Source organism: Solea senegalensis, linkage group LG6, assembly GCF_019176455.1.
Source record: "Solea senegalensis isolate Sse05_10M linkage group LG6, IFAPA_SoseM_1, whole genome shotgun sequence".
Taxonomy (NCBI): domain Eukaryota; kingdom Metazoa; phylum Chordata; class Actinopteri; order Pleuronectiformes; family Soleidae; genus Solea; species Solea senegalensis.
In genome coordinates, this window is record NC_058026.1 from 23,331,341 (window position 1) to 23,358,625 (window position 27,285).

The 27,285-nt window shown below is 39.0% G+C and overlaps 3 protein-coding genes across 6 annotated transcripts; 1 reads left to right on the forward strand and 2 right to left on the reverse strand.

The window, feature by feature from the left end:
- Window positions 1–4,596: 4,596 nt before the first annotated feature.
- On the reverse strand, window positions 4,597–9,636 carry toporsa (topoisomerase I binding, arginine/serine-rich a). 2 transcript variants are annotated; one of them, XM_044029380.1, is made up of 2 exons: window positions 9,583–9,636; window positions 4,597–7,500 (listed from the first exon to the last, which is right to left on the reverse strand). In XM_044029380.1, the coding sequence occupies exon 2, from the start codon at window positions 7,495–7,497 to the stop codon at window positions 5,089–5,091; it is 2,409 nt and encodes an 802-aa protein (XP_043885315.1). In that variant the 5' UTR covers window positions 7,498–7,500; window positions 9,583–9,636; the 3' UTR covers window positions 4,597–5,088. The 2 variants fall into 2 exon arrangements, with proteins under 2 accessions (XP_043885315.1, XP_043885316.1); XM_044029381.1 differs by lacking the exon at window positions 9,583–9,636 and adding an exon at window positions 8,944–9,478.
- A 1,956-nt stretch (window positions 9,637–11,592) lies between these two features.
- ndufb6 (NADH:ubiquinone oxidoreductase subunit B) lies at window positions 11,593–14,430 on the reverse strand. Its single transcript, XM_044027417.1, has 4 exons — window positions 14,165–14,430; window positions 12,722–12,814; window positions 12,553–12,597; window positions 11,593–11,731 (listed from the first exon to the last, which is right to left on the reverse strand). The coding sequence occupies exons 1-4, from the start codon at window positions 14,342–14,344 to the stop codon at window positions 11,666–11,668; spliced, it is 384 nt and encodes a 127-aa protein (XP_043883352.1). The 5' UTR covers window positions 14,345–14,430; the 3' UTR covers window positions 11,593–11,665.
- A 356-nt stretch (window positions 14,431–14,786) lies between these two features.
- Window positions 14,787–26,014, forward strand: LOC122770649 (PRELI domain-containing protein 1, mitochondrial-like). 3 transcript variants are annotated; one of them, XR_006360536.1, is made up of 7 exons: window positions 14,787–14,949; window positions 16,927–17,136; window positions 17,920–18,145; window positions 18,871–18,984; window positions 19,418–19,496; window positions 22,252–22,392; window positions 23,911–23,973. XR_006360536.1 is itself a non-coding variant. In XM_044027619.1 (6 exons), exons 2-6 carry the CDS (start codon window positions 17,045–17,047, stop codon window positions 24,030–24,032), a joined length of 633 nt encoding a protein of 210 aa, XP_043883554.1. In that variant the 5' UTR covers window positions 14,787–14,949; window positions 16,927–17,044; the 3' UTR covers window positions 24,033–26,014. The 3 variants fall into 3 exon arrangements, 2 of the variants coding, with proteins under 2 accessions (XP_043883554.1, XP_043883555.1); XM_044027619.1 differs by lacking the exon at window positions 22,252–22,392 and having other exon boundaries at window positions 23,911–26,014; XM_044027620.1 differs by lacking the exons at window positions 22,252–22,392; window positions 23,911–23,973 and adding an exon at window positions 20,014–20,333.
- Window positions 26,015–27,285: the final 1,271 nt, after the last annotated feature.

Consider the following 27,285-nt stretch of genomic DNA (forward strand, 5'->3'; position numbering starts at 1 on the left):
GCTTAGAAACAAATAGACAGAACGTGGAGGGGAGTCAACAAAAGAAACAGACACCTGTGAAAATTAGAGTTACAGTATGGAGGTCAGAGAAGGACAATCTTGTGGTTTGTTCTCAAAGGACTGTTGAATATTTTAAAGCTGTGGTACATATGGTTGGCCACTGATTGAAAATGTTCTATTCTGCATCATAATCAATATCTTGACTTCCTTACTGATTCCTGAACAATACTTTTTTGATACCAATTTAAAAAATGTTGACAAAATAATGACATCCCACATCGCAGTAAAATTGGCGACACTCCCACGCTGTACACAAGGGGGATGCATTTTATATCACGACTCACAGAGTGAAGGTGAAAGCATAACAGCTACATTAGTAGAGACAGCAGTGAATATTTGGATAAAATGGACCTTAAGATACTTACACACATTTAACACACTGCACTTTTCACTTGTACTTTCAGAAGGGGAGTGCATTGAGAGTTAGTCTCAGTAGTTTTGCTGTAGTCCTACTAAAATCATTTATTTATTCAAGAGACCAGGAACAACACGATCTGTGGGGTTTAATCAGAGGAACAGCTTACAGAAAAGGGATCACCTGTTTAATTTACTGCAGAGTGAGCAACTAGGTGGCAATTATTTCAGTTTCTTAAGAGCTAAACATACGAGGCAAAGTTACGTATAACTTTGATTAGAATGACATCGAGTACTTTAATCTTTAACAACTTTAGAATGCTCGTCTTGTTGGTTAGTTGCTACTTCGTCTTGCTACTTTTATTATGACAAATGCCTTTATTTTTAACTCACGCACTTTATTAACTAACTTAACTTTAAAATTCACTTAATAAAATAAAACATTTTATGTTTATTTTCATTTGTTTGGTGAGTTCAAACATTGACATAGAAAAGACGTTCTCATCTTCTCGAAACATGATTAAAAAAGAGAAGAAACTAAGAGCACGTCTTGAAACTTAAAATACAGCTGAGCTTGTAATGGGTCAGGGGAGGACTCAAATGCAGTACACGGAGGCAGGCCGACAGTTGGTAATGACGTTTATTTAACACAAAGTTCAGCAATAGTTCAATGAAAACCCTGCAAGGGGAAGTGGGGTTCACTGGAGATCTCTGGTTGTCTGAGGAGGACAGTGTGTCTGCTGTAGACCTATGTGGACGGGGAAGCAGACAGGTGTGTGATGCACAGGTACACACACCTGTCATAGTTCGTAGGTTAAGCTCCATACCGTGAAATTCAGAGGGAACTTGAGCCCAAGACAACAAGTCCACACAAGGGAGATGACAGGTCCAGTGCAGGGCTGTTCTGACACAGGAACAAGCAGACAGAAGTCAGGCAGGGAGGGGGCAGAATTCATTGTTATGGGGAAGAAGGCAGAGTAGATCACCAGACAGGTCAGGAACAGGCAGGGCCAGTACCGGGGAATCAAACGTGAAAACCACGGAGAGACTAGTACAGAACAATGTGGCACTGTGTGACCTGAGAGGTGAGTTTATATACCAGGTTGATTGGTGATCAGAGGCAGCTGAGTGCAACAGGTGGGGAGAGTTGGACTAATGAGTGGCTGGCAGGTGAGGGGAAGGAGGGGCTGGTGGAAACACTGGGAGCTGAGGTGAATGAGATGACTGAGAGGGAAGATCATGACAGAGCTGGGCAATGGGCTGACACTTGGGGTGTTTAGATTTGTTCTGTCCCATAAGCTCACACTTGTCATTTCTGTGCTACTATCAGTCCAGATCTTTCCTTGTCAGAGAGGGGGAAACCTTGGGGGTGGGGGGATTGAAATTGACCTCAGGAGGCGGGGCAACCTAGGATGAGTGAGTCACATACTGTTGGTTCAGGGTCTTGAATAAGCTTGGGCTGGTAATCAATAGTAGGAGGAGCAATATGGCCAGGGTCAAATACGTACATACCAGTAGGACTGTAGGGTTGTAGTAAGAGTTGGGCCGGATGTAAATATGATGGATGTGGAGTTGGAGTCACCAGTGTCTTCTTTCCCCTCTGTGACTGTGGCGAGTCATTTACTCATGACCTAATAGAGCAGGGAAACAGTTTTTCCATCCATCCCTCTTCTACTGCTTTATCCTCCACATGAGGGTCACGGGTGTTGCTGTGCTAATCTCAGCTGACATAGGGTGATAGGCGGGGTACACCAATTTGCCTAATCCCCATATTGCATGTTTTTGGACTGTGGGAGGAAACCGGAGAATCCGTAGAGTTGAACCTCCTTAAATTATCTCAACAATTCCAGTCACCATTCAATATGTGCCTGCTTTTTTGAGAGATATAGTTGATGATATCTCTTACATTCCTTATTAAACAATGTCAAAGTCGACACTGGCGCGCTCAGTAAGTCAGTAAGACAGCTGTGTCATTAACCGACAGACAGACAGACAGACGTCCCTTGCGTGTATAGATTTATAGAATATAGAAGATGAAAAAGAACGTCAACATCAAAACGCATCCATGTGAAGATGGTTACCTGAAGCTTTAAATCTGCAGCTGACTCCATGCATGTGAAGCATTCCTCTGAGTTCAACAAGAAAACCCAGACACCTGGAAGAAAACAGTCCTTATTTAGTTGTGTTGAGTTAGCAAGTAGTTTGTTTTGACGACCAGAGCATTACAGAAATAAGAACTCACAGTGATCGCAGAAGCTGGTTCCGCAGCATGATGTGAGCGTAGCATTTCTAAGCAGCTCGTTGCATATTGGACAGAGGAAATAATCAGGGATTGTGTGTGAATCGTCCCAGACAGTCTCCATCTGAGAGAAATACAAGGCATTTTTTCTATTACTCAGGTAAAAGTGTAAAAAGTCTTCAAAGTTAGTAAGTGTATAATGGCAGTTGGCATCTGTAACGTTGCATTTCTGCCATCTCCTGAATTTTCAATCACCTATTCTTAAATCCTTTTGGGGTTTTTTTGTAGGTTCTTTGTCTCTTCTCCCTTTTCACCCAACTTTTTATCTTATTTTTATCTTTTTAATTATTTTTATCAATGTCTCTTCCTCTTCATTTCTGGTCCTCTGCTCCTCTCTCTCACTATAGCTAAGCTATATCCAGACTGTCCCATTTCAGAGGATCAAAGCTTAGCAGCTAATAAGCAATCATGGAACATCTTAATATGTTGTTGTCTGATTGTCCCTGGCTGTCCGCAATGGCACACACCAACTTCAAACTGTGGAGGGCAGCATGTACACCCCTCATTGGACAGCCTATCGCAAATTATTATTAGAACAACAATATACAACTTCAATTCTAAATGGAAAACAGAGTAACCCTGTGTTAGATATGGGTTATACAGTACGTACATTAGTAGTAAAAGCATGTCTGACTGGATCTGGCTGGTTTGTCTGTCTGGACTGCAGTAGAAGATGGCAACACAAGATGGCGGCCCTCGGTAAAGCCAGACCCTTGCTTATAGTACATACAAAGGTCTCTCAGAAGCAAACAAATACTAGTTATACTAGTAAATACGTATAGTTATAGTAGTAAATACTAGTTAAACGTAGATTTAATTAACTTTTTATACCAAACCTATGCCAGGAGGTCTATTTCCTCCCTGACAGCAACGACAGGTCAAAGTGAAGTTTGCATTAAAACACAAGGATGTGCCCATAGCTGTTAGTAACCTGGTTCATGTTGAGCAGCTACGACAGCAGCAAGGTACTTCTCAAATCTTCAGTTTTGAGAAGCAAATATAAATAATATAACAATATATATATATATAATAAAAATATAATAAAATATTGACAATTGGCCGTCATGAAACAATGTCACTACCCCCACACCCTTAGACACTCCATACACGATTGGTAACAAACAAGTGAACAATCTTATGTATGTAGATTACCTTACATACATAGATTATTAATCCAGGTAGGTCTCCATCAGATGTTGTTTATGGGGTTAAAATGAGATAAAAGTAAGTATAATGCCAATAAGCATGCTGTGATGATCTGTCTCACCAAAGAGGATTAAACACTTAACTTTTCAGTTTTTAAATTAGTGATCACTGATCATCGGTAATAATCTGTAAGAAATGAAATGTCTGGAGCATTTTATTACTGATAACTGATAATGAAGACATGTACAGACAGTGTTGCAATTAAGTCGTGTAAACACAGGTTTAGCAAATTATTATGTTGTGAAAATATCTCTTTAAAGCATATGGTACACTGTCGATAAGTGCTAGCATGCAGACTGATGAACATCTTTCACAGTCTTGCAGAACTGGCCTAGATGGTGCAGTGCCAGTAAGTGAATACTTGCTTTGAACTATATTTTTAAATGTATTTGCCTATTTTGATGCTCCCATTAATTGCACACTTTTGGTCCTAACATGACATTTAGTACTTTCCATTATTTGTTTTAGACATAGTTATATAATAGTTATTACTTTTTTAGATACTGTAAATTAATTTGGATGTTTTTGTGCTTTTGGAATATTCTTTGTATATTTTGCTGTTTTAATAAATAGTTCAAATTATTTTAATAAATTATTGGCTTATAGGCAATTTTAAAGAATCTTTGGGTTATTCAAGCGTATATACCTAAAATGAACAATAAAAATGAAGAAAAAAAAAAAGTTGACCAATGCAATTTATTACCAATACAAAAGCCCCCATATTTATCTCCATACACTGCAGATAGTGATCTGTTCTCCATGAGCAGAAGGTACAGCTCTGTTTGTGTCAAAACAAATGCAGTCACTGTACTCAACATTATCCCTGAGAGCACTTTTTAAAATAAAATGCATTCATTGAAGAAAATTGAAGTCCAGAATAATAAGTGGCACTTGTTCAACAATGGCACACTGCACATAAAATAGCATTGTTTTAATGCGTTGGTAACACCACCAGCAACATAAACAGTCATTTGTCCACTGATCACTAGTCCACAGCTCAACACCAACATCTCTGCGTGTCATTATGTCACAGTCCAATTAGCAATCAAAATATAAAGGGGATATCTGTATTCACTTTATCCATCACGGTCTGATATGATGAATACAGTTTAGATCTTCAATACTGCTGACCGGTATTAAAGGCAAACACAGCAGGAATCTGGACACAATTATGATAGCGACGTCAGAGAGGCAGGGTCTACTAGGTCATCTGTGGTACTGTCAACAGGGTTGTCCTTATGTGTGCTGCTGCTGGCCTGGGTGACACAGATATTAGCAAAATGATCGCTGTCGCTGTCAATGGTGATGACAGTGGGTGAGTGCTTTTCTGTGCGTTCATGACTCTTGTGCCTTTTGCTCCTTTTCTTGTGTTTCTTCTTTTTCTTATGATGGCGTCTGCCTCGTTCGTGTGCGTTTTCCTCATTGATTAGCTCCACACTGAGGCTCCTGCTAGTCTTTCTAGACCTTTCTTTAGATTTTTTTCTGCGCTTCTCTTTGCTCTTTTTCTTGTGTTTTGATGAGATCGTGGAGGAGTCCCCTTCACATGATTTGGAAAGTGTGTCTTTGGACGGTTCCTCCAAATGTCTCGTCTTGTATTTCCTCTTCCCACCCGGCTTGTCGTGGTGAGATCTACCTTTTAATGAAGGAGAGCGACTCCTGGAATAAGACCGAGAATACCTCCTGTCATGTCTCCGTGAATCTATGCTACGGCTCCTAGAGCGAGAGCGCGACAAGTGCCTATCTGGGTACTTGCGACTACTGTAATAGTAAGACCGTTTCTCTGTATAATGCATCCCGCCTTCATTTCTCTCTTTGCTGTAATGACTATAGGACTGATAATTTCGATAATTGTCCCTCCTTTTGTAATTACTGTCACATTTTACAGGCGAGTCCCTGCTGCTTAAGTAAGAATGACATTTCTCCCTGGATAGAGCGCTGACACTGCTCTGCAGGATGGCTGGGCTCCTGCTTGAATGTCTGCGTTCTCTACTACCAGATCTCCGTCTTCTCCTGTGGTCTTTGTCCTTTGACCAGTGCCTCTCTTTTCTATCTGACTTACTGGATGTCTTGTGTCTATCCGATCTTTTTTTTGAATCAAGCTGATGATGGTGGTCTGTTTCTATGTTACCTGACTGTTCTGCATCACCCCGATTGCTATTCTGTGAAACTGGGGGACTGAGACTGCTGAAACGGATGTGTTGAGGTAAAAGAGGCACTTCCTTGGTTTCTTCAGTGTCAAACTCATCAGAGTCAGAAGACAGCTGAACCAGCTCTGGAGTCCTGTCAGCTGTTGGCTTGACAAAGCCTATGATGAGACAATCATCATTGTCAGAATACAGACAGACAGACTCTTCATTGTTAGCGCCGCGAAGAGCCATGTCTGTTTGGCTATGAGAGCACATGTGCTGCAGAGAAGTTCCAAACTCTTGTGTCTCCTCTTCTAGACTGCTGTCAGATTCCGAGTCCGACTCGGAGTCCAGGACTGATAGATGCTCCACCCTGCTCTGCTCTGCTGTCGTAGAATACGATGGCCCTGGCGTTTCATCATCCCAAACAGAATGACTCAAATTAGACATGGAATCTCCTGGGAGGTCCAACCCCATGGACTGTTCCTCATCCTCTGAGATGGCTATTACAGATGAGTTGGAGCTGCTGTCTTCGTTTGACGAAGCAGCTGGGCAGTCGTACACTGCATGCTGGTCATAGGCTTCCATATTAAATGGGGATTTTGCAAAGCTGATGAACTCATGTAAAAAGTGTTCAGTGCGCCCCTGGATGAATGGCCTGAGCTCTTCCTGAATGGCTCCATCCTCCATGTCAAAACGTGTAATGCGTGACATGATGACGTGCTGAACTATGTTGACCAAAGAGCCATGAGACCCATATAGCACAATGAGTTCTCTCTTAAGCCATGGGACCAATCTATGAAGGCAGGCAGGATTTCTGCGGTAAAACTCTGCTGAGTTGTCGCGCAAGCGTCCACCATCTCGGACAGTCCGAACCTTAACCCCTTGCCGATACAGCTCTCTTCTGAAGTTGATCATTTCCTGCTCTCTGACGTTGCTCACGGCCCGGCCTTCCCTTGCAGCTCTCCTCTTGGCTGCCAACCTCGTCATCATGCGTTGTATGTAACGGTCCTGGTGTTGTTGGGAAGACATTGTTGAGCCTTCAAACATTACTCCATTGTCCGGAGGTGGAGAGGTTCTTCCACGCATCTGCCCGTGGACTCCAGTAAGAGTTGTGCGGTACCTAAAACGCACTCCCCCAAAGGTCCCAAAAGAGCCATTATTTAACGGTTGCAAGTCATATTTCTTAAAGTCTTGCTCTGATTTTATGCTGTGATAGATAGAATTGAATGGCTGTTTGCATAATGGACACTCCGCTTTGTTCTTCGACCACTCATGAATACAACGGAAGCAGAACTTGTGCAGACAGAGATCCAGATATGAAATGTTGTTAAATGTGTCCAAACAGATTGGACACTTAGAGTCTGGCGACACCTCTGCAGACATGGCTTCAGATTTTTTCCTTCTGCCACTCTTCTGGTTCTGCTGCAGGGCAATCTTGATTGCAGACATGATCTGTTGTAATAAAAAGATGATTAAAATTAGTTTTAAATTGGCCAAATGGGGTACTTTCCCCATTTCAATTTGCCTTTGATCTGTTACTGTCATGATTGCAGTGGTAAGTGGTGACAGACAGGTGAGAGCAGCATTTTTCTGAAACTATTAGTTGGGAATGCTTAATTACCATTTTCAATTACAATATTTTTGTTTTCTTTACAGTAACTAGTACTTGAACTTGCATGCATGGCACATTGCCTTGTGTATCTTCTCTATTGGCACATCTGTCTTTGGGCATGCAAGTGCAGCAGCAATATTGACTTAGGGTGCAATTACCTTTTCATGCACACCTACAATAAACCTGTTAGAAGGCACCGCTTTTCTCTACTTTGTTCAAATATTGAACTTGAACAGAACTTTCGCTTTTTCACTTTTCGCGTGATTCAGATGGTCAGCTAGTCAACAAGCTCTGCAGAAGCCTGTTAACGAGCTGTTCATCTGAATCAGGTGTGTTGAAGCAGGGCAACATCTAAAACATGCAGGGCAGCGTTCTCTGAGGATCAGGTTTGGGAAACACTGACTTAAGTACTACCTTTTATACCTGCAACTAACAATTATTTTCATAATAAATTAAACTGTTGATTTTTCTCAAATTGAGTAATTGTTTGGTCCCTAAAAACATGTTGATAGTGTTTCCCAAACCTCAACATGGTGATGTTGATATGAACTAAATATTCAGTTTATTGATTTCTTTTTTTATCTGGATAGAGTTAGTGCACAAAATTAATGTAGAATTATACTGCTCAGTAGCGTCTTTGAACAAAGATATGAACCGCATATACAATTTTAACGTACTTACACACTACATTAACAAAACAAAACACAGGCCAAACTTTAAATACATGACGAATAAATGTGCAGAAGAAAATATTTCCATAATTGTTCTCACATTAAAACGATTACAATGTTCAGTGTTTGTCAATACTGTAAGAGAGACGTCAGTCCAGTCCTATGCATGTTTTAGCAATGAGGTGTTGTACTGTTTATACTAAACGGTGCCAGTCCACAACTACGACGACTTTTGAAGATACAAAAAAAAGAAATTATAAGTATCTTTAGCTAGATAGTTAAAGTAAAGTGCCGAATGGTATTTTGGTTTATTCGGCTTCTTTACATTCGATTGTTTTTCTTGTTTTCGGTGTGTTAGCTTAGCAAGTTAAGCTACATCATCACAACGCCCTCTGCCAAGTGGACTGTTTAACAATCCGTCAATTGAGCGACTGACATGTTGACCACCTTAGAAAATGCTGTCAGATACATATTGATGTTCAAATGACCAAAACGACTGAGTCCAGTTACATTTACAAACACACTGACTTGGTTAGATGAAGTTAGCAGGCTGGCTAACTCAACGAGACGCTAGTTAGCTAGCATATTTGAGAAAAGTTGTATAATATTTACCTATGCCTTCCCCAAGCACGTTTATGGATGATAAATAACTACTCAATCCGTCTTGAAGAAACACAACAATTTTGACGTGATTGTTTTACGGTGGTAAGCGGTTACGAAGCCCAACTGACTGGCTTCGTAACAGTCGAGTCCTCTGCTCTCGCAGGTCTTCTTCTTTGAATTTAAGCAGACAGGAAGCTGGCACTTTGTTGCCTCCTAGTGACTTAAGTTTAATTCCCATTTATTATTAAACCTCTTCTTCCTGGTAGCCCCCAAAAATACGCAAAAATACGCACCGCGACGCACATTAATCAAAGATTTGATCAATGCTGCATACCCACAGAAAGCTCAGAAACTCGACTAAAAGCTCATAAAAACCATTCCTATGTTAACCAAACACAGACTAAACGCCAACTAATCTAACCAACATGAGCTGAAAACACCATAACAGCATAAACATTTAAAAGTGGCACCGGAGAATCAGCGCCGTCATGTTGAAAAAAAACAACATGTCTGCTCGACAGTAGAGACTACACAGACTCCAACGGTGTTATTTATTCACTCTACGACCAAAACTCAAGGATCCAGCCGCAAAATAAGAGCAAAACAACAATTCACTTTCAAGAAATACAACCAGAAATGTTGTCTTACCTTTGTTGTTGAGCAAAACACACTATTTTCACCGGAACAAAGCCGGAAGTAAAAGAGAACTTCTTCTTCTTTGGTATGGCAGGCTAGACGCAGCTATGGCGTATTGCTGCCCCTACTGGTTGTAATTTAGACCTACATCAAATCCTTTTGAACACTCCTGTTTTATGAAGATAATCCATCAATGTTTTTGTTTTAATCCAAGAATCCAGATTTATAAGCGTGCTCATACTGAAAACTGTTTCCCCTTCTGCTCCAAGTTTCCTGAAAAGATTCCTCCTTTGACTGAGGTATAGTTTGCACTGAAGAATAACATGTTTCACTGTCTCACTGTCTCACTGTCTCCACACTCACATTTGCCCTCAGGATGCTTACCAATCAGAGCCAGCCCACTTCTCAGCCCACAGTGTCCAAGCCTTAATCTCAATCATCCAGATTGGCCGGAGCTACGGCGCTGAACAGGCTGAGGCTCAGAGTTGTAAAATGCCCCAAATATATAGATTTTTTAATCTTTTTTTTATTTATTTTTTAATTCAAAACAAGTTTTTATTAGACCAACAGTGACATGTAAATAAAATTAAATTGGTTTAATAATTGTTTTTCATATATTTTCATAGATAGTGAAACCAGACTAAACTAGTCGCCTTGGCATCTCTTCACTAAAACCTCTGTAATTTCACTCTGCCTCACTTCAGCATCATCAGACTTTGCACAGCTAATGTCCACATGTTGTTACATGACTTCCATGAGTTTTTAAGCTCCCAATACACATTTTAAAGGTGATATTTATTTTAAAATGCAATATTTCTTTGGGCGAGGGAAAAAATCCTTCATTTATTGTGGGTACCATCTGCATTTACTCTGGCACAGTGGTATCTACAGTGAAACTTACTCTTCTGGTGTATCTCACCAGTGTTATCTTTATTTTGAGACCAAGATCATTCACATAGAGCTTGTAATTGCAAAGATATACTCTATTTAGTTTGGGCATTTCAATTTCAAACAGGGACCCAAAAAGAGGGTCAGGGAAGAAGAGGTTAATGTGTTGTTTATTATTGTCCAATATTCAACAGACAATCCTCCAGTACTCATCTGTGGACCATTTATCCCAGTTAAGTAATAACAAATCATTAATAGTTTCTCCCGTAACCCTGTCACAATCTTGCATATGATATTACTGTGAGTTTTTTATTTAAAAATTCAAAGCCTCATCATTTCGGTCCTTCAAAATAAAATACATCCTCTGAAACAAATACCACACATAACACAAACAATCAAGTAATTAAGTGTATTTTTTACACAACTACAATAAAATGAATGTAACTAAATAATTCCTGGTCAGTGGTGTGTAGAATATAATAAATGCCTGATTCTAAAGATACTTTGGACATTACACTATAGGTACAAATGTACATTTGGACTTCATCAACACTACACGGTACAGTTGTTTGCTCATCTGTTCATGTTTTACAGTTTTTGTCCTTCAGCTACTTCATCTCTAGTAGCTGCCACAGCAGATGGTCCTTGTATTTGGTATGGCAGCTATTTTTACACTGGATGGCCTTCCTGATGCAACCTTCCAATTTATCTTTATATGGACTGGAACATGAAGATCCTGTGGGTAGGATCAATTTACAATGTCCAATCAACAATGAGGATAGGGTACCTTGCTCAGGGGTACCCCAGCTCATGACCTGGTGGGGACTTGAACCAGCAATTCTTTGGTTTGGGCTGTCCCTGTTTATACTGTTTTTTTTTACATGTCTTTCCATTACGTCTGGCAGACAAATTTCCTCACATCAAGATCAACACACAATCTTTATTTCACATGAGCTTAACACTCAAACAACATCAAGTTAAATAACTCAAAAATGTAAAGTAATGATTAAGAATTTGATTGAACAAATTTCTTTTCTCTACACTAATGTGATCTGCATGTTTTTCTCAGAAGGCCTGAAGCCTCTCACAGTTGACATCAAAATGTAAACATCTAATTCATGGTCATACACAATGTGACAATGTAATATTTTATTGGCATATAAACAGTTTTTACAAGAGAACCTCAAAGAAATTCTTGATTTCAACTTCAGTGATGACCATGGGTCTCAGGGAGATCTGGAACCATTTCGCCTGTCTCCAGAATGGTGTCACCCTAGACACAAAATCAAACACAGAAAGCAACTCATGTAGGATCTCTGGGTCTTAAAAGGATACTTTAGGTTTTTTGAAGTGTCCTTAAATGAGGTACTGTTCCTGCCTGAAAGCTGTGGCCAAGTCTATATTACCATCCATCCATCCATCATCTACCGCTTTATCCTCCACCAGAGGGTCGCGGGGGGTGCTGTGCCAATCTCAGCTGCCATAACGCGATAGGCGGGGCGATAGCCAGTTCGCCAGTCCAAGTCTATATTTATTATATTTTTTTTTTTTTCCGTTTTCATTAGGAATAGCACCAAAATAACCATTTCCTTTTTCGGTACTGAAAAACCCATACCATACCCATACCTCCACCCATACCGTAATGTTTCTTTAATGCCCACAGTCTATTCTCATACAAAGCTACAGCTACAGACACTTTGGACACCCACTGTCACTGAGACATGGATTCTGTGATAGAGTGGGGGATTTACCAATTCCAGCCAAAAAAGTCTGTCGAACTGAGGAAAGGCAGGGGGAACATATTCTACAGAAATCATAGATTTTTTTATCAGGTCAGCCTTTTGTTCAGTGTCTTATGTTTGTTTTTCATTGTGGCAGCCATGTCATTAATGAGAGTGACTGCATGGGTCCCAGGCTGGTCTATGGAAATGATAGTGCCATTGGCGAAGTCAGTATTGATAATATGTCAGTACCTCATTGCACCATACTTCAAAAAAAACAGAACTATCCCTAAAGAAAGCTCACAATAGGCTGTACATACAATACACATGTATTGATTACAAGATACACAGTGGTACAATAAGACATACTTACAGGGAACAGCTTGGGTTTCAGCGCCACGATACCATAAGGCCTTTGCTGTGGGAGACAATGACACTTATTCGGTATTCTGAGTGATTAATGCATCTGCTCTCATATTAAATCTATTGCTCCTTTTGCAATATAACATTACAAATAATGTGAAACATATCTGTTTACTTACAGCAATATGGTATTTCACACAGTAGTGAACAATCCAAGCAGGTATCAACAGTCGAGTTATTGTGAAAACTCCACCTCTATATGCTTTGTAGGTCTGTAAGGAAATAAACAAATAATACATATATGCAAAGAGGTACACAATACATCAAAACATGTTCTCACACTCAGAATTCAATATATGGCTTTGTCCATAGCAGATGCCAATCCCAATTTTTCCAGGCATCCTAATGCTGGTAATTGATGTTGACTTTGTTGGCCTATATAAACTCCTCGAAAGAAGTTTGGAAATATAATTTCAGTCAATTATTTCTCTCCTTTAATACCAACTGGTGTTGTATTATATAGCATTGGAAAGCCCGATTAGTCACCTTTACAACGAGATATGACAAAGCGACACACATTGGCCATTTTTAAACTTTATTAATTTTACACTGTCAGGGACCTCAGTAACATGTGGAAGATCCATACGCAGCCACAACAGCTTGGCAGGACTTGAAGCTCAAAGCAAGAGTGAAAACCAACTGCAGGATATTGCAGGGGATTTTGGCAAATATTTTGGGGTGCTATGCACATGTTTAGCTATGTTGCTCATTCCACAAATGCACAATCCTTACAAGTTGTACCTCACTGTAAAGGTGACTAATCAGGCTTTCCAACACTATAAAATACCAATTGGTATTAATAAAGGAGATAAATATATCCATGTCTGCGCTGCAATGCAGTACTATACAGTTTCAATAAGGACAATGTATAACTAAATATCAAATAAACAAAGCAAAAAAAGCTTAAGTTACTAAGCAACATTTTTCAAGTTTCTGAGAGGAAAAATGCATAATTTGTAATAAATGGCCAACAAATAAATACGTATGGACTGATGCTATTTACTAAAAACTTAAAATACATATTAATCCTGATGTACCTCTTATACAAGGTAATATTCAAGGAACATTATGTTAAGGTTAATGAAGGGAACCTCAACTTTGTGTTAGTAATAACATTAAACAATTCCTGCTTAAAGTTTTTCACTATCTTACATAATAATGTCAATTTTAGAGAATACAGTATATCTTTCTCGTGTAACATACAAAGGAACTGCAAATTTTGCTTAAACCATGAAGAAATGTTTATGGAAAGTAAAAAAAAATCAATATACATCAGTAAATTCTGGAATAACCGGAAAATGCAGGCTACCCATTGTATATCATTAGGACTGAGGACTGTTATGCGGACTAGACAACATTTACAAATCAACCACGTGAAATGTTATTTTGTACATTCACGACTATCCCGCAGATGAAATACACCACGTATCCACTTATCGTGACTTGCAGTGACACTTAACGTGACGCTACGAAACACTTTCCCGTTCCTCACTAACGTTTGTCGTGTAAACTGTTTTGCAGGTGTATGTTTTGACGGCTGTCGTCAGTTGACGAGGACTCACGTAAAGCCTCCACAGGCTCTTGGGCTCCAGAAAACCAGCCCAGAACCTGGCGACGGGGCCGGGAGCTTTGGCTTGTACCACGGGCTCCCTCGGGCTGAGCTCCTGGTCCTTCAGCCATTGCCTGCGGAGCTTAGAAAGCTGCTCGAAACGGAGCTTCTCGTCCGGCGTGTACCCAGACATATCTTAATTTTTGAATAGCCAACCTCAAAAGGACCTACAATGACACCATGGAGGACAGAGAAACAAGCGAAGAAGACGAGGAACAGGAAGTTGGTCTTCTTCCTCGGTTGGCAACCAACGTTAGTTGTATTACCACCACCTTCTGCACCGGAGTGTGCATACAACTTTCCTATTTATTCTGTCTGCTAAGGAAGCTCAGTTTACTGAGCGGATTCATCAAAGCTTTAATGAGTTCGTTTTTTTGTTTAAGTGTAGTTGTCTGAAGCATCTATCTATCTATCAATTTGGAGCAGTTGGAAAAAAAAAACAACAACAGTAAACGTGGGGAAAGTGGTAGGGATTAGCTCAAACCAGAAGATGGCAGTAATGGAACCACATGAACGCAAGCTACCGTTAAACCCCAAAGAAGAAGAAGAAGGACGTTCACCGGAACTTATGCCATTTAAAGTAGTCCCACTCCGGTTCGGCCAGAGCGTCCACGGTGCTCATCATGTCACCGTGTCAAGAACGTTGCTTTTTATTAACTAACGTTAGTAAATTTGTCAGCTAGCGGTAAAGCAGACTGAACATTTATGAGCCTGCTTTTTAATTCACAGTGACTTCAGGTAAGAGCTGTCTTGTTTCTCACAGCGTTTGTCACCTCTGCCTAATTAGCCTTAATGCTATCTGACTAAACTTACTCTGTATTGGTGTTGTTTTTCTCGCATTAAAACCCACACATTATGATGTGAAACATAGATAGTAACGGGTTTGCACACGATGCCACTTACACCTTTGAATGTCAACTTGCTGAATTAGACTTTGAAGCTAACCAGTTAGCTGCTGGCTGATAGCCAGCTTACTGACAGTAAACCACAACCTTAAGCTGAGCATCCCAAACTTCACAGGGTTTCAGCCCCTGGAACTTCAGGTCCACGGCCCACACCCAGATTAGTAAATGATAAAGACTATCTAAATTAAATTGAATTAAATTAAATTAAATTAAATTAAATTTAATTTAATTTAATTTAATTTAATTTAATTAGATCCTACCAATGTATAATCATCATTAGGAGTGGGTCCAAATATCGATTTGGTGATATGGCAAATATCGGTATTTTAATTAACAAATGAAGGAACTCTAAAGTAAATTATTTCTGCCAGTCTTTTCAAGGCAACGCTGATCTGATGAATGAGGGAATCTTGGGCTGAAATTACCTGGCTAAAGAAGAGGGAGTTTAGACTTAAAGCATTTTGTTGTCTGTATGTTCTCTACAAAGTTGTGAATAAATGGAAAAATCTTTCATTTTGAAATGTTCACATTGTATTTTCTTGTTAGAAAAATATTGTGATGTTTCACTATATGATCATCTTACATTATGTTGATTATCACAGAGTCATTGTATTGTGATATTATTGGCATCATGGACCACATATTGCATATTGTATTCTGAAGTACCCTCTGATTCCCACCCCTAATCATTATTAGGAATGCACAATAATATTAACGGCAAGATATCAATTTCAGCTGATATTGGCTTCAAAATGTATTATTGGATATCGGCAATCACGCTAAGCAAGTCGATATGACTAATGACTAAGACAGTAGACTGTTCCTAACTCCTTCACTTTTATTAATGATTATTTTTATTAGTAGTGTTAATTGTGATTACTCTTTTGGTAATAATTGAGAAGCCTAATGTCATGTTTACAAACAGATGCTCACAAAACAACATTCAAATGAAACAAGTGCATGAGTCTTTGTGCACTTGTAATGTCTTATGATCTATTCTTTTTATCATCAGAGAAATATATTTATACTGTATGTTTCTATGACTTTCATAAATGGACAAATCTGACGCCAACCAGCAATATCTCTAAGGCCCACAAGTGGGCTGAACCCCACACTTTGGGAAGCACTGCTATAAAGGCTTAAATGGCTTCCTCTTAAGAATAATAACATATGGATGGTGACATATTATTATAAAGATGCTGCCACAATTATTCAATACGGACCTTTTCAGTAAATTAGATCAATTCATAAAACGCAGCAGGAACAATTGCATTCTGCTGTAAAATTACGTATTAAGTATGCCAGAAAACTAGTTTGAAAATAACTAATGCAGACAGAAATCAACAATAACAACCATAAAGAAATATAAACACAGCTATCATGTAGGTTAGTATAACAATATATGTGCTGAAAACACAATGGACAGGTACCATATGCGCTGATGAATATTATGCTAAACTCTATACACAAGGTTAACACTGGTAGTGCTGTGTTAATCATGGCACATGACGGCAGTTTAAGAATTAAATTGATTGATTGATAAAATAAGTTAACATTTAGGAAAGAAGGTTTCATGTGGCCATTGATGGATATGCAATGAATGGCTATATTGAGGAGTAAAAATATTTGATGTGATCTTATTTAACCAGTCAATTTTAGTGACATAAAAGGCTTTGATTATCCTGAGAAGGTTGCTACCACTGTGTTCTAAAAAGATGACAAAGTTGAAGGTTGATAAGTTATTTAAGAAATAAACATAATTTGACCTTGTTATTGTGCTTCCTAATGATGGCTCTCTTCAATCTTGCAGGACCTTTTCAAACTTTGGATGGAGTCAGCGTCCAGCTTCTCAGTTTTTTTCGTAGTCACTGCAGGGAACCTCAGGGTTTGGGATTCAGGACATCCTGCCCATCGTCGGTGAGGGAAGAATGGTCAAGTACTTCTCTAATAAGACGGACATCAGGAGCACATGGGACCTTGTCGCCTCTGCTTTCTGGCAGAGGTATCCAAACCCATTCAGGTATCTTAACATTGTCATATTCAGTAGTATTTAAAAACATAAAGCATGTGATGGCAATGTATTCTCCCCTTTTTGGGTTGAGCATCAAAATAAAAACAAGAATATAAAATAAACTGCTCACTTTTATTTTGTTTTGGTGATATTGATATTTAACATTCTTTAGTAATATGCAGCCAAAGTCATAAACGTGATGGGATGTTATTAGTTATCATGTTAAAATGTGCATTGCAGCTGTCACTGTATCGTATTTTTCAAGACACTAATGGCACATTGCAATATAGTTCAAAAATTATGTTATGCATACATTTCCTTGAGGAAGTTTGTGATGGAACTATTAAAATTACTGGGGTGTTTGCAGACCTGCTGGAATCTTGTTTTTGTATTAAAGTATTATAAATGCTACTAAACAATTCGAGAATCTTCACAATAGCATTGAATTGCTTCACATTTTTAATGCTACAACAAAAAAAGTGCTTCGTCATGATTAAGATAGAGAAGCAAGAAACACACCAGGGAAGTAAAACAAAGGTTTGTCTATTCTTGGCTTCATGTTTCTGTTGTATTTGCATTATGAGTTCACCTGACTGCTTCAGAAACTAGCGATCTTGGTCCTGCAATGACCGGGCTTTTCTTTCTTTTCTTGTCTTCTTTTTTTTTTTCATTTATAAAGAGGACCATTGTTTTTGACAGAACGGATGTGTTATGAAACCTTTAAATTAAACCACCTGTTTGCCCTAAATGTATGTTTTATTGTGTGTGTGTGTGTGTGTGTTTATCTACTAGCACCCATGTTCTAACAGAGGATGTTGTGTACCGGGAGGTGACTGCGGACAACCAGCTCTTCTCCAGACGTCTCCTGACGAAGACCAATCGGCTGCCTCGCTGGGCAGAGCGGTTCTTCCCTTCTGGCATGTCTCGCTCTGTGTACATCATTGAGGACTCCATTGTGGACCCTGTCAATAGAAACCTCATCACTTACACCTGGAACCTTAACCACACAACTATCATGGTGAGTTTTACATGCAACGTGTAAACATTTATGTCGTTGTTTGTTGTTGGCGCACTGGTACAACATCACTCTATGTATGTTGCTGATGCAGCCATTGAGCACAGCGCCCACGCTGTCAGTCGAATCCCAAGCCTGACCCAGTGCTTTATCGTTCCAAACCGTACCATACTGTACTAAACCACACCATGATGGAAACAAGACTTGATTTTCTCTTGTCCCTTATTCTTCTTCTCTATTATTATTGACATCTGTTTGGTTGCTGTTTGGTTCTGGATTCTATTTCTTCTTTGCCGTTTTCCACATAACTCGTCTTCATTGTCACATTTCCTTTGATGGAAGATTTAACTCGTCTTGATCACTATTTCCTTTTTTCTCACGGACTATTTGTATGGAGTCTACATTTAAGAAAGCTCTGAATTTATTTTGATTCTGTCAAGACTGTTTCTTTGAAAGTAAATTATATTCAAGCTGAATATTTTATTACTTATTTCACAGTTCACACCTTGCTACATTGATGCTGCAGAGTCTACTTAACTGTTGGTCACTGTCTTAATGCTGGATGCTGTTTTGTTAGTTCCTATTGCTGTATAAAACACAGCATTCATTTATTTTGTCCTTTTATGTCTGTTCCCAAGTGACATGATTGCTATTACTAAAAATAAAAATGGTTCCATAGCCTTGTCTTTTACCTTAACCTGAAATAATCTTTGACTCTCCTTTTGTAGTCAGTTGAAGAACGTTGCATTTTTCAAGACTCGGCAGAAGAACCGGCCACCACCCTGCTCAAACGGGAGGCCTGGATTTCCTCGAGCATTTTTGGCTTCTCTAGACCAATTCAGGTACTTTTGACCCTGTTATGAAATCAGAGAATGCACTGCACTAAAACATTGTATCATTGTGTCATTCTGAGTGTAATACATAATAGATCTTGGTACATCTTTTCAAAGCCTGCCTTCCTGCTTATTTGCCCTATAGTGAAAAAACTCATCATACTGTTTCAGGAGATACGATTTTTAATACAAACAATGAAGTATGTTCTGTGGGTTAATGTACCTGTGTAACAAAATGAAAAAAAAGTTTTGTGGGGGAAGTAAAATTTGGCAACAAAAATAAATTAGACAACAATTCTTATTATTAGTTGTAGGAGATGCCAAGCTATTCTGAAAATCCCCAGACTCGGTGAGAGTGAAGACGTCTGGCGAAGTGTTGTTTTTCAGGCAACTTTCCTATTTTCAGCCTTTTCATGTTGTGTCATGTTTCATGTTTTCCCAGGAGTTTGGATTGGCTCGCTTCAAGAGCAACCAGGTGAAGGCCATGAAGGGACTGGAATACGCACTGTCCAATTTACAAGGTATGTGAACTCACCAACATAACCAAGTATGTATAAACCAAATATATATATGTATGTATACTGTATACTGTATACTGTACATATGTGTTTATGTGTGTGTATATATATGTATATGTATGTACAGTATATATATATATATATATATATATTTATTTATATATATTTTGCAAAATCTTCAAGATTGCTGAAGAGAAATAGTTTCTAATTTATGTTTGTGCAGATGGACTATCAGTTCTAATAAAAAAAACCTTATTTATCATTGATAAAGTTTCTTTTAAGTCAGCCTACATATATCTTTATGATATATTACTGGAGACAGATTGAAAACATCAGTTTTAATTGTCACTATTATGCACAGTATTTTGTGGTGGTAGCTGTTACATGAGATAGGTGGTGCTTTATTTGGCATTGAATCACAATCCCTGGGTTTTGTGTGTTGTGCAAATGCAGCAAGCAAACTGTTGTCTGAAAAAGCTTTTCCCACTGTTGCAATTCTGTCCCACTGATGGCACTGCAGGGATTGGCATCAGGCTGAGTGTTGCGGTGAGTATGTTAGCAGTGAGGCATCAATCTGCCATCCCAGGCCTGGCCTCGGGCTGTCACATGATGTTGTACTTGAGCCTCACACAGTAGTTTGTGTAGTTGAGGTAGTGACGGTTGCAGAATGTCTGAGGAGTGAAATTGAGAAGAGTGACTCAGATAGTTTAGTGTGGTTATAGATCATAGACCCCACATAGTTGACCATAGTGTTAGTTTTTTCAGAGATAAAATCTGAACCCTTTTATTGAGGGAAAACTGGTTGAAGTGGTGTTTTCAAATAAATGTTTTCTTGCCATACATTCTGTCTGGGTCTTCTAATATCACTGCTGCCCACAGAAAGATTACTTATCTCATCATTGAATGCATTTTCTTTGTCATTGTTTACAATCGAAACATTGTCTTGCTATCTTGGTTTGAAAATAAATTTAATTGGAAAGTTTATTTTTGTATTAAATCAAACAGTTATTAATATATTTTACATGTTGCTACAAGAGCTACATAGAGAGCAGTGAAAATTGTACTTAAATGCAAACAAGTACTTTTGCATTTCTACTCTTTTTTTTGCTTTTTTTTCCCTGGGTCTCTGTGCCTTACAGAATACAGATCCTGCTGAAATGCACTTAATGTTTTTATTTTCTAGTTTGACTGTGAGACGTAAAACTTTCAGCTACACACACCTTTATACACTGACCTCACATCTCTTACTGCTTGCTGTGAATTAAGTGTCAGTGAGTTAGCATTGCCTAAGTTTAATTGGACGCAGCCCCTTATGGAATCATTATCACCTATATTGCTTGTTGACAGCATTTATTCTGCATTAATATTCAGATCAATTCAACACATTTTACTTAATTATTCACCTCTTAATCTCTTACACATCAGTGTGACTTCAGTAATGTGGAGATAAAATTTCGTAACTTCGAACATGATAAATATCAGTATTCTGAAATAAACTAAGTCGAGGTCAATTACAGGTGATAACACTGAAACTGAGTGAATGTGAGAATTTAAAAATATCACTGTCAGACTTCTTTGAAGACATAGTCTGCTTCACAAGTTCAATTCACAGTTCGTGTCAGCATCTGGCTCGTGAGTCAGATCTTCCTCTTCATGCAAACGGAAAGCTTGGGTGCGTAATTATATCTGAAACGCTTTTTAACCTATTTATAGAAATCCATTTCATTTCGCTTACAGTCAATTAATGAAATGGTCTGGAAAAAAAGAAATATGGTGTCTGTAGCACTTGCAATGCTAGTAATTTGTTACCTGGAAATGAACGTTTAAAATTTTAATTTATTACCATACCATTTATCATTTATACTAACTACGTTGTGCAAATTTGATATTGTCTGACAAACCACCTGAAATAAGTGATCAGATGGACAGAGAGACATGTGCCACCTCATTTCGAGGACTGCTGCCCGTTATAGCAACATTGTCCTTAACAGTCCAATGTGCAATAGTTGAGCGCCACCTATTGTCACAAATACGCCTATTCTAGCTGCCATGCATCCCATGAACACTGCATATTTAGACTTTATACACTTTGTTCTCTGTGTTGTGTATAAATGGAGAAATCCTGCACTTTTTACTTTTTCAGACACTTTGTTTTCTTCAGTTAGACGCATATCGAGATGTATTCGCTACTTGATTGCCTTGCAATATTGATCGTCACAGAATATTATTGGTGTCAGTGACCATGTAGTCGGTTCATGTTTGTTTCCTGGTATCATGTGAGGCACAATGTTGCATATCAACCTTTTTATACAGGTACCTGCAGGTGGATTCTCTGCTGTCAGACATGGTGAACACAGTCAGTGAAGCAAGCAGACACGCGAGTAACTCGACTGAAGGAAAGGGAATGTGTTTAAAACCCTACGTCGTAACATCAGTCTGCAGCATGTGCTGAAACTCAGGCAGTGTTGTGTTAGTTAATGACTGGAGTCACCTTTTAAAATATGCATGATGACCATTAGATTTCTGTAGTTTAAAACATGACATGATGTTGAAGTCGTATGTTAAATTTGTTTTCGGCACCCGTGAATGCTTTTAAGAAGAATTTCCTCTCCAACACATGAAGAGGTTTCTCTCTTGCTGTCAGCCTGAAGCTGCCGCACTAATCTGTATCTGTGTCTGCCGAGTATATGTCTATAAAAGTACGTAAAAGTGAAGGAAACTGCTTGTCACTGCTCTTTCCATCTCTGCCACTGTTTAGGGAAAGCGCGCTGTTGTCGTTCAGGTTGCTGCTCTCACGTGAGGTACTGCATGTGTGAGGGTTCAAAGTGAGGTCAGATACAAATAGACTCTGCAGCCCATGGCAGTGGAAGCAGTGTGAGGCAGTTCCCAACTAATGAGGGTGAGCTCACTTCAAGACGTTTTCAAAAATATAACATCTGAGAAGTATTTCAATTTAGTTTTCTTGTCACGTTGTTTTTAGACAAAAATCACAAATTCAGTCAGAGTTATTAATATTTCTCGCCATGAATCTGACGTAACAGTTTAACAGTAGAACCTGTGAATTTAAAGACAAGTAAATTAGCTTTATTTCTTTGTTAGTAAGCCTTTTCTAGCCCTTTTAACCAAACCTTAATCATCTCAACTTAATGCCTTCACCCAATTCTTCCCTAAACCTAAACATGACCTAAAAACTGGTCCTTCTATGGAGCAGTCATTATTCTAGCATCAGTGTCAACGATAACACTGCAAAGCAACCTAAAAATAACAGTCAGGGATAGGCTGAGGGCAGAGGAACATTAGTGTTATGGAAACCTGGGGATGAGACTCAACAATCTACTATATTTCCAGAGATTCTGTCTACTGCGGCATTTATTTATGAACCTCAGGACCATGAAGGACAGCCACTCTCACCTCTCCAGTGAGTCTTCTCTCACTGGTTTCAAAAAAGATTTTTTTCGTGATTTGTAATTTGTCACCGCGCTGCTTTAAAGGGGTTTTCTAAGGAGTTAACACTAACCAGAGCTCAGATCACTTGAATTTCATTATGCTGAAAGGCTAATGTGGAATAAATATGTGTTTCCATCAGTCTCTTAAAAATAAAATTACAGCTTTTTCGCATGGAGGAGTTGGAAAAGTTGTCGTATCACTAAAGGAAGGGATGATACAATCCAAAAATCTCATATATGGCATGCTTCACTATATCTATATATGTATATATGTATATGTATATATATATATATATATATATACATATATAGTATATATATAAGATTATATATATATATATATATATATATATATATATATATATATATATATATATATATATATATATATATATATATATATACATATATACATATATACATAATAAGATATAATAAGATAGTCATTGTGTGGGCTGTTTATTTCTTCTTTATGGGAGCAGAATATTGAAATTGCATCAGTGCATCAGCACATATGTGCTGTGAACACCTTTGTAGTGTAAAAGAAAATGACTGAAGCCGTCCCTAATGAAAGGTACATGCAAGTGAGTGTAATGGAAACAGTTTTAGCGAATTAAAGAGGACGTTTAGTGAATCGTGTGACTGACGTTTCCGCCCTGCTTCCACATTTCTCTGTAGTGAAAACATACAGTGGGTGAGAGGAGGAGTGTGTGGACTGATGAGGAAACCACAACATTTCTCCATTAACCCTTGAAGCAGATATTACTATTTTTTATTTATTTAACCAGGTAGAACCCATTGAGATCGAAATCCCTTTTCCAAGGGTGACCTGACCAAGAGGTCAGCAGCACATGTCATTACTACAATAATTAATAAAAGCAATAACAAAACGCCATCATATATCAGCGGCTTTTAGTCTTGTCTTCACTCTCTTGTCTGAATTGTTCTGGACATGTCTCTCCTCTTCTCAGGAGAGGCAACACCGTGGCTGCTCAGGGACTCAGTGAAAGATGCATCGGGAAAGGCCAAAGAAGCAGCAAAGAACCTGGCTTCAGCTGCGGCTAACCCACAGAAACCCCAGCAGTACATCTGACAGGATTGTGCGTGTGTGTGTGTGACATTTCAGACCAGTGACATCAGTGCTACACAAAGCCTTTTGATCACTGTGAACATGTCAGCTCGCCTGAAGTTTTCTCTGCACTGCTTCTCCGTCTTATGAAGGAGCCTCTGTGTGATTGTGTCTGTTCTCCTCAGTCAGACTGACTTTTCTTTTTTTTGTCTGTCTGTCTGTCTGTCTGTCTGTCTATTTCTCAACTTTCACTTAACCTCAGGTTGTTTTGTCAGGCCTTTGAATGAAATGTATTGCCTTTCTGTCAGTGTCAATGCTTTAACTAAGACTCCATTCAGACCTGGTATTGTCATCTGTCCTGAGTGATACAATCGCGTGCACATCGCGCAAAGTACGGATCTGAGCAGTTCCCAATCCGCCCTCAGATCTGATCACATAAACCACATTCTGAGGTAGTTTGAGGACACACGTGGCCACATTCCTGAACTATCAGGATGGATGACAGACCACCTGCTCAATTTACGTCATCTGAGTCACTGAGGTTTCCCGGTGGATAAGATCTTATTTCATGTCGCAGCAGCACTAGTAGTGCTTGACTTCATTCAGCTCCTTCTCCTACTTTCATTTTTCCCTCTAACTCTGTCACTCGTGTAGACACACACACACACACACACAACATAGAGCAGACGTCTGGTTTGCTGCTTGAGGCCAACCAGGAAGTAAGGATATATTAAATATCCAACAGAGGGCGACTCTGCTATTTGCAAAACGAACTCTATAAGTGCCTCCACACAGTTCTGGTTCCGGCTCTGGAACCTTGTTTCTGGCGAACCAGCCCATGTTCACACCAGTTTAAGAGGAACCAAAGTGGGAGGACACATCTCCGTACTTCCTCTAATTCCCAGTGGTCTTCTTAACCCAGAGTAGGAAAATGATCCTACTTTCCCCTTGGTCTATCACAGAAGTGCAACACTTTCCTGAGGAGTTAATGATCTCAAACACTAGTTCCAGCTCTTCTTAAGGAGAACATGAGAAAAAGCACAGCACAAATTTACGTCGAGACACATCTGTACAGTTACTAACAGACGGGAGAAGACGGGTCTAATCATGTGACCACACATCTTAATACCAGGTGTAAACAGGCACTTGGTGAGCTGTCGATCACAGGACAGATGTTCACACCAGGTCTGAGCAGGAAGTTGGTCAGTGTGTTCTTGGCCTCTTGTATATAATGACACAGTGAAGTCAACTGCAGAATGTCAATGAATAATTATATATTTATTAGTACGTATGCTTTTCGGTTTTTTTCACTGTGCATTTCCAGCACAGTGTTATCACAATATCTCAATGCTGTGAATACATACATTTGGATTATAATGTAATGTTTTAATATTTTAACCATTTAATGTAATGGTTTCCTATTGACTTTTTCTTTTTTCCATTTTGTAGCATTAAGTTAAGTGTCCTACTTTGAAACATAGCACACACTGAAGTGTTAGAAGAGTCACATAGCAATTGTATTCTGTGACCTGAACAGAAGGTTTGGTGTAAACACTAACAGTGAGTTGTTAGTTTCTTGCCGGCACAGATTGTGCCAAAGCTCTAAACTATCGCACGACAACACTGTCAGGTGCAGATTCATGATGCAAAGTGATGAGACTTGAACTATGTGACTGTGTCACAGACGTGCATTAGAGTGATAGTAGATCGATCTTCAGGTCGGTGTGAAGTTCACTGACTACATTCCATTGTAGATGGAGATGACTGGATTATCTTTTGTGCTGTAAGACTTGAATTATAGTCGAGGAATGAGTTAATGTGATGCATTTTGAAGGATTATTTAAGACTGTGGTACTTGTTTCATGCAGATTTATTTTAAGCAGGCACCGAGATGTTCAAATATATGTCAAACTGATGATTTGCAACATATCAACAATGCATTTAAAGTCACTTTAATTTCTTTTGTCCAAGTGAGCTTCATTAAAATTTTACAAGTTTTAATTTTGCCTCATGCTCCTCTGAGTGTCTTTTCCTCTGCCATAACAGGAGTAAAGCATGAACTCTGACCTTTAAAAAAGAGCAGTTGAGTGTCTCAGACGGCAGATCACAGTTATGTCGCTGCACAAACCAAACAGGAAGCCCCACATCACTGAACATCTGCCAATTCCTACTGCTCTTTTGTTGGTGTGTTTTCACCCCGCCCACCCAAAAATAAGTCCTCCTTCAAGCAATAATATGTATAAAACATTTTAATTATATTACAATGAGAGAATACACAATACCTTCAAGTGTTTGCTGAAAATGTAGCCAGCACCAGGTACTCATGTGCATGCACTCACACGCAAAAACAAACAAACAAACAAACAAAAGGAACTTGTATAACATTTTCTGAATGCATATTAAAAAAGGAACATATTCACAGGTCTCTGGCACAGAACTCTCCCTACTCTGCACAGTGTGTCAGCCCAAACAAACAAACAAACAAACAAACAAACAAACAAACTCCCCACCACCTCCTTTTGCTCCTCTATGGTGGGAACAAAAGATGAGCCTTCGATACATAAAAGGAAGGAAGAAAGGAAGTAAAAGGCCGGGGTCTGGAAAGCAATGAGCTGACCTGAAGCCTACAAGTAATTAAAGCTATTCTGCTGGAATTACATCTACTCCTACAAATCATTCAGCACGGAAAGTTTAAAAGTGACTATTCATTTGGCAGGAATATCATTTCATGGAAGTGACTTGTGTTTGATTTCTGCGTTCGTCAGCAGGCGTCCGAACCCTGTATCCTGTCCTCCGTTTGTGCTTCACACTGATTTCATCCATCCGCTCTGTCTCCGCCTGCTGACTTTCCTAAACACACACACACACACCGAGTGTTTTTGTGCTCTTTGAAAAAACACGCTTAGAGTAGAATCTCTGTGCAACAGCAAAAGAAAGGAATTATCAAACCAAGTCCGCATCGAGGAGCCTCTTCCACTTCATACATGTCTACCCTCTTTTTCTTTTTCTTTTTCTTGCAATATGAAAGAAGCAGTAACATCTTCTGTTGCGTCTGCATGGGTTTAAACATATGAACATCTGCGACTGATTTAACAGTCATCGCTTCTTCTATTTTTTTGTGTTTTAAAGAAAACAACTTTGTCCAAGGCACGTCAATATTTCAGGATTTCACACTAAACACATCTTTCCAGCATTCGATCAAAACTGTTTCACCACGTCCAGTCAATTGTTCAAAAATGTGTGCTAGATATGTTTGTCGGTGACTCCATGAGAAAAA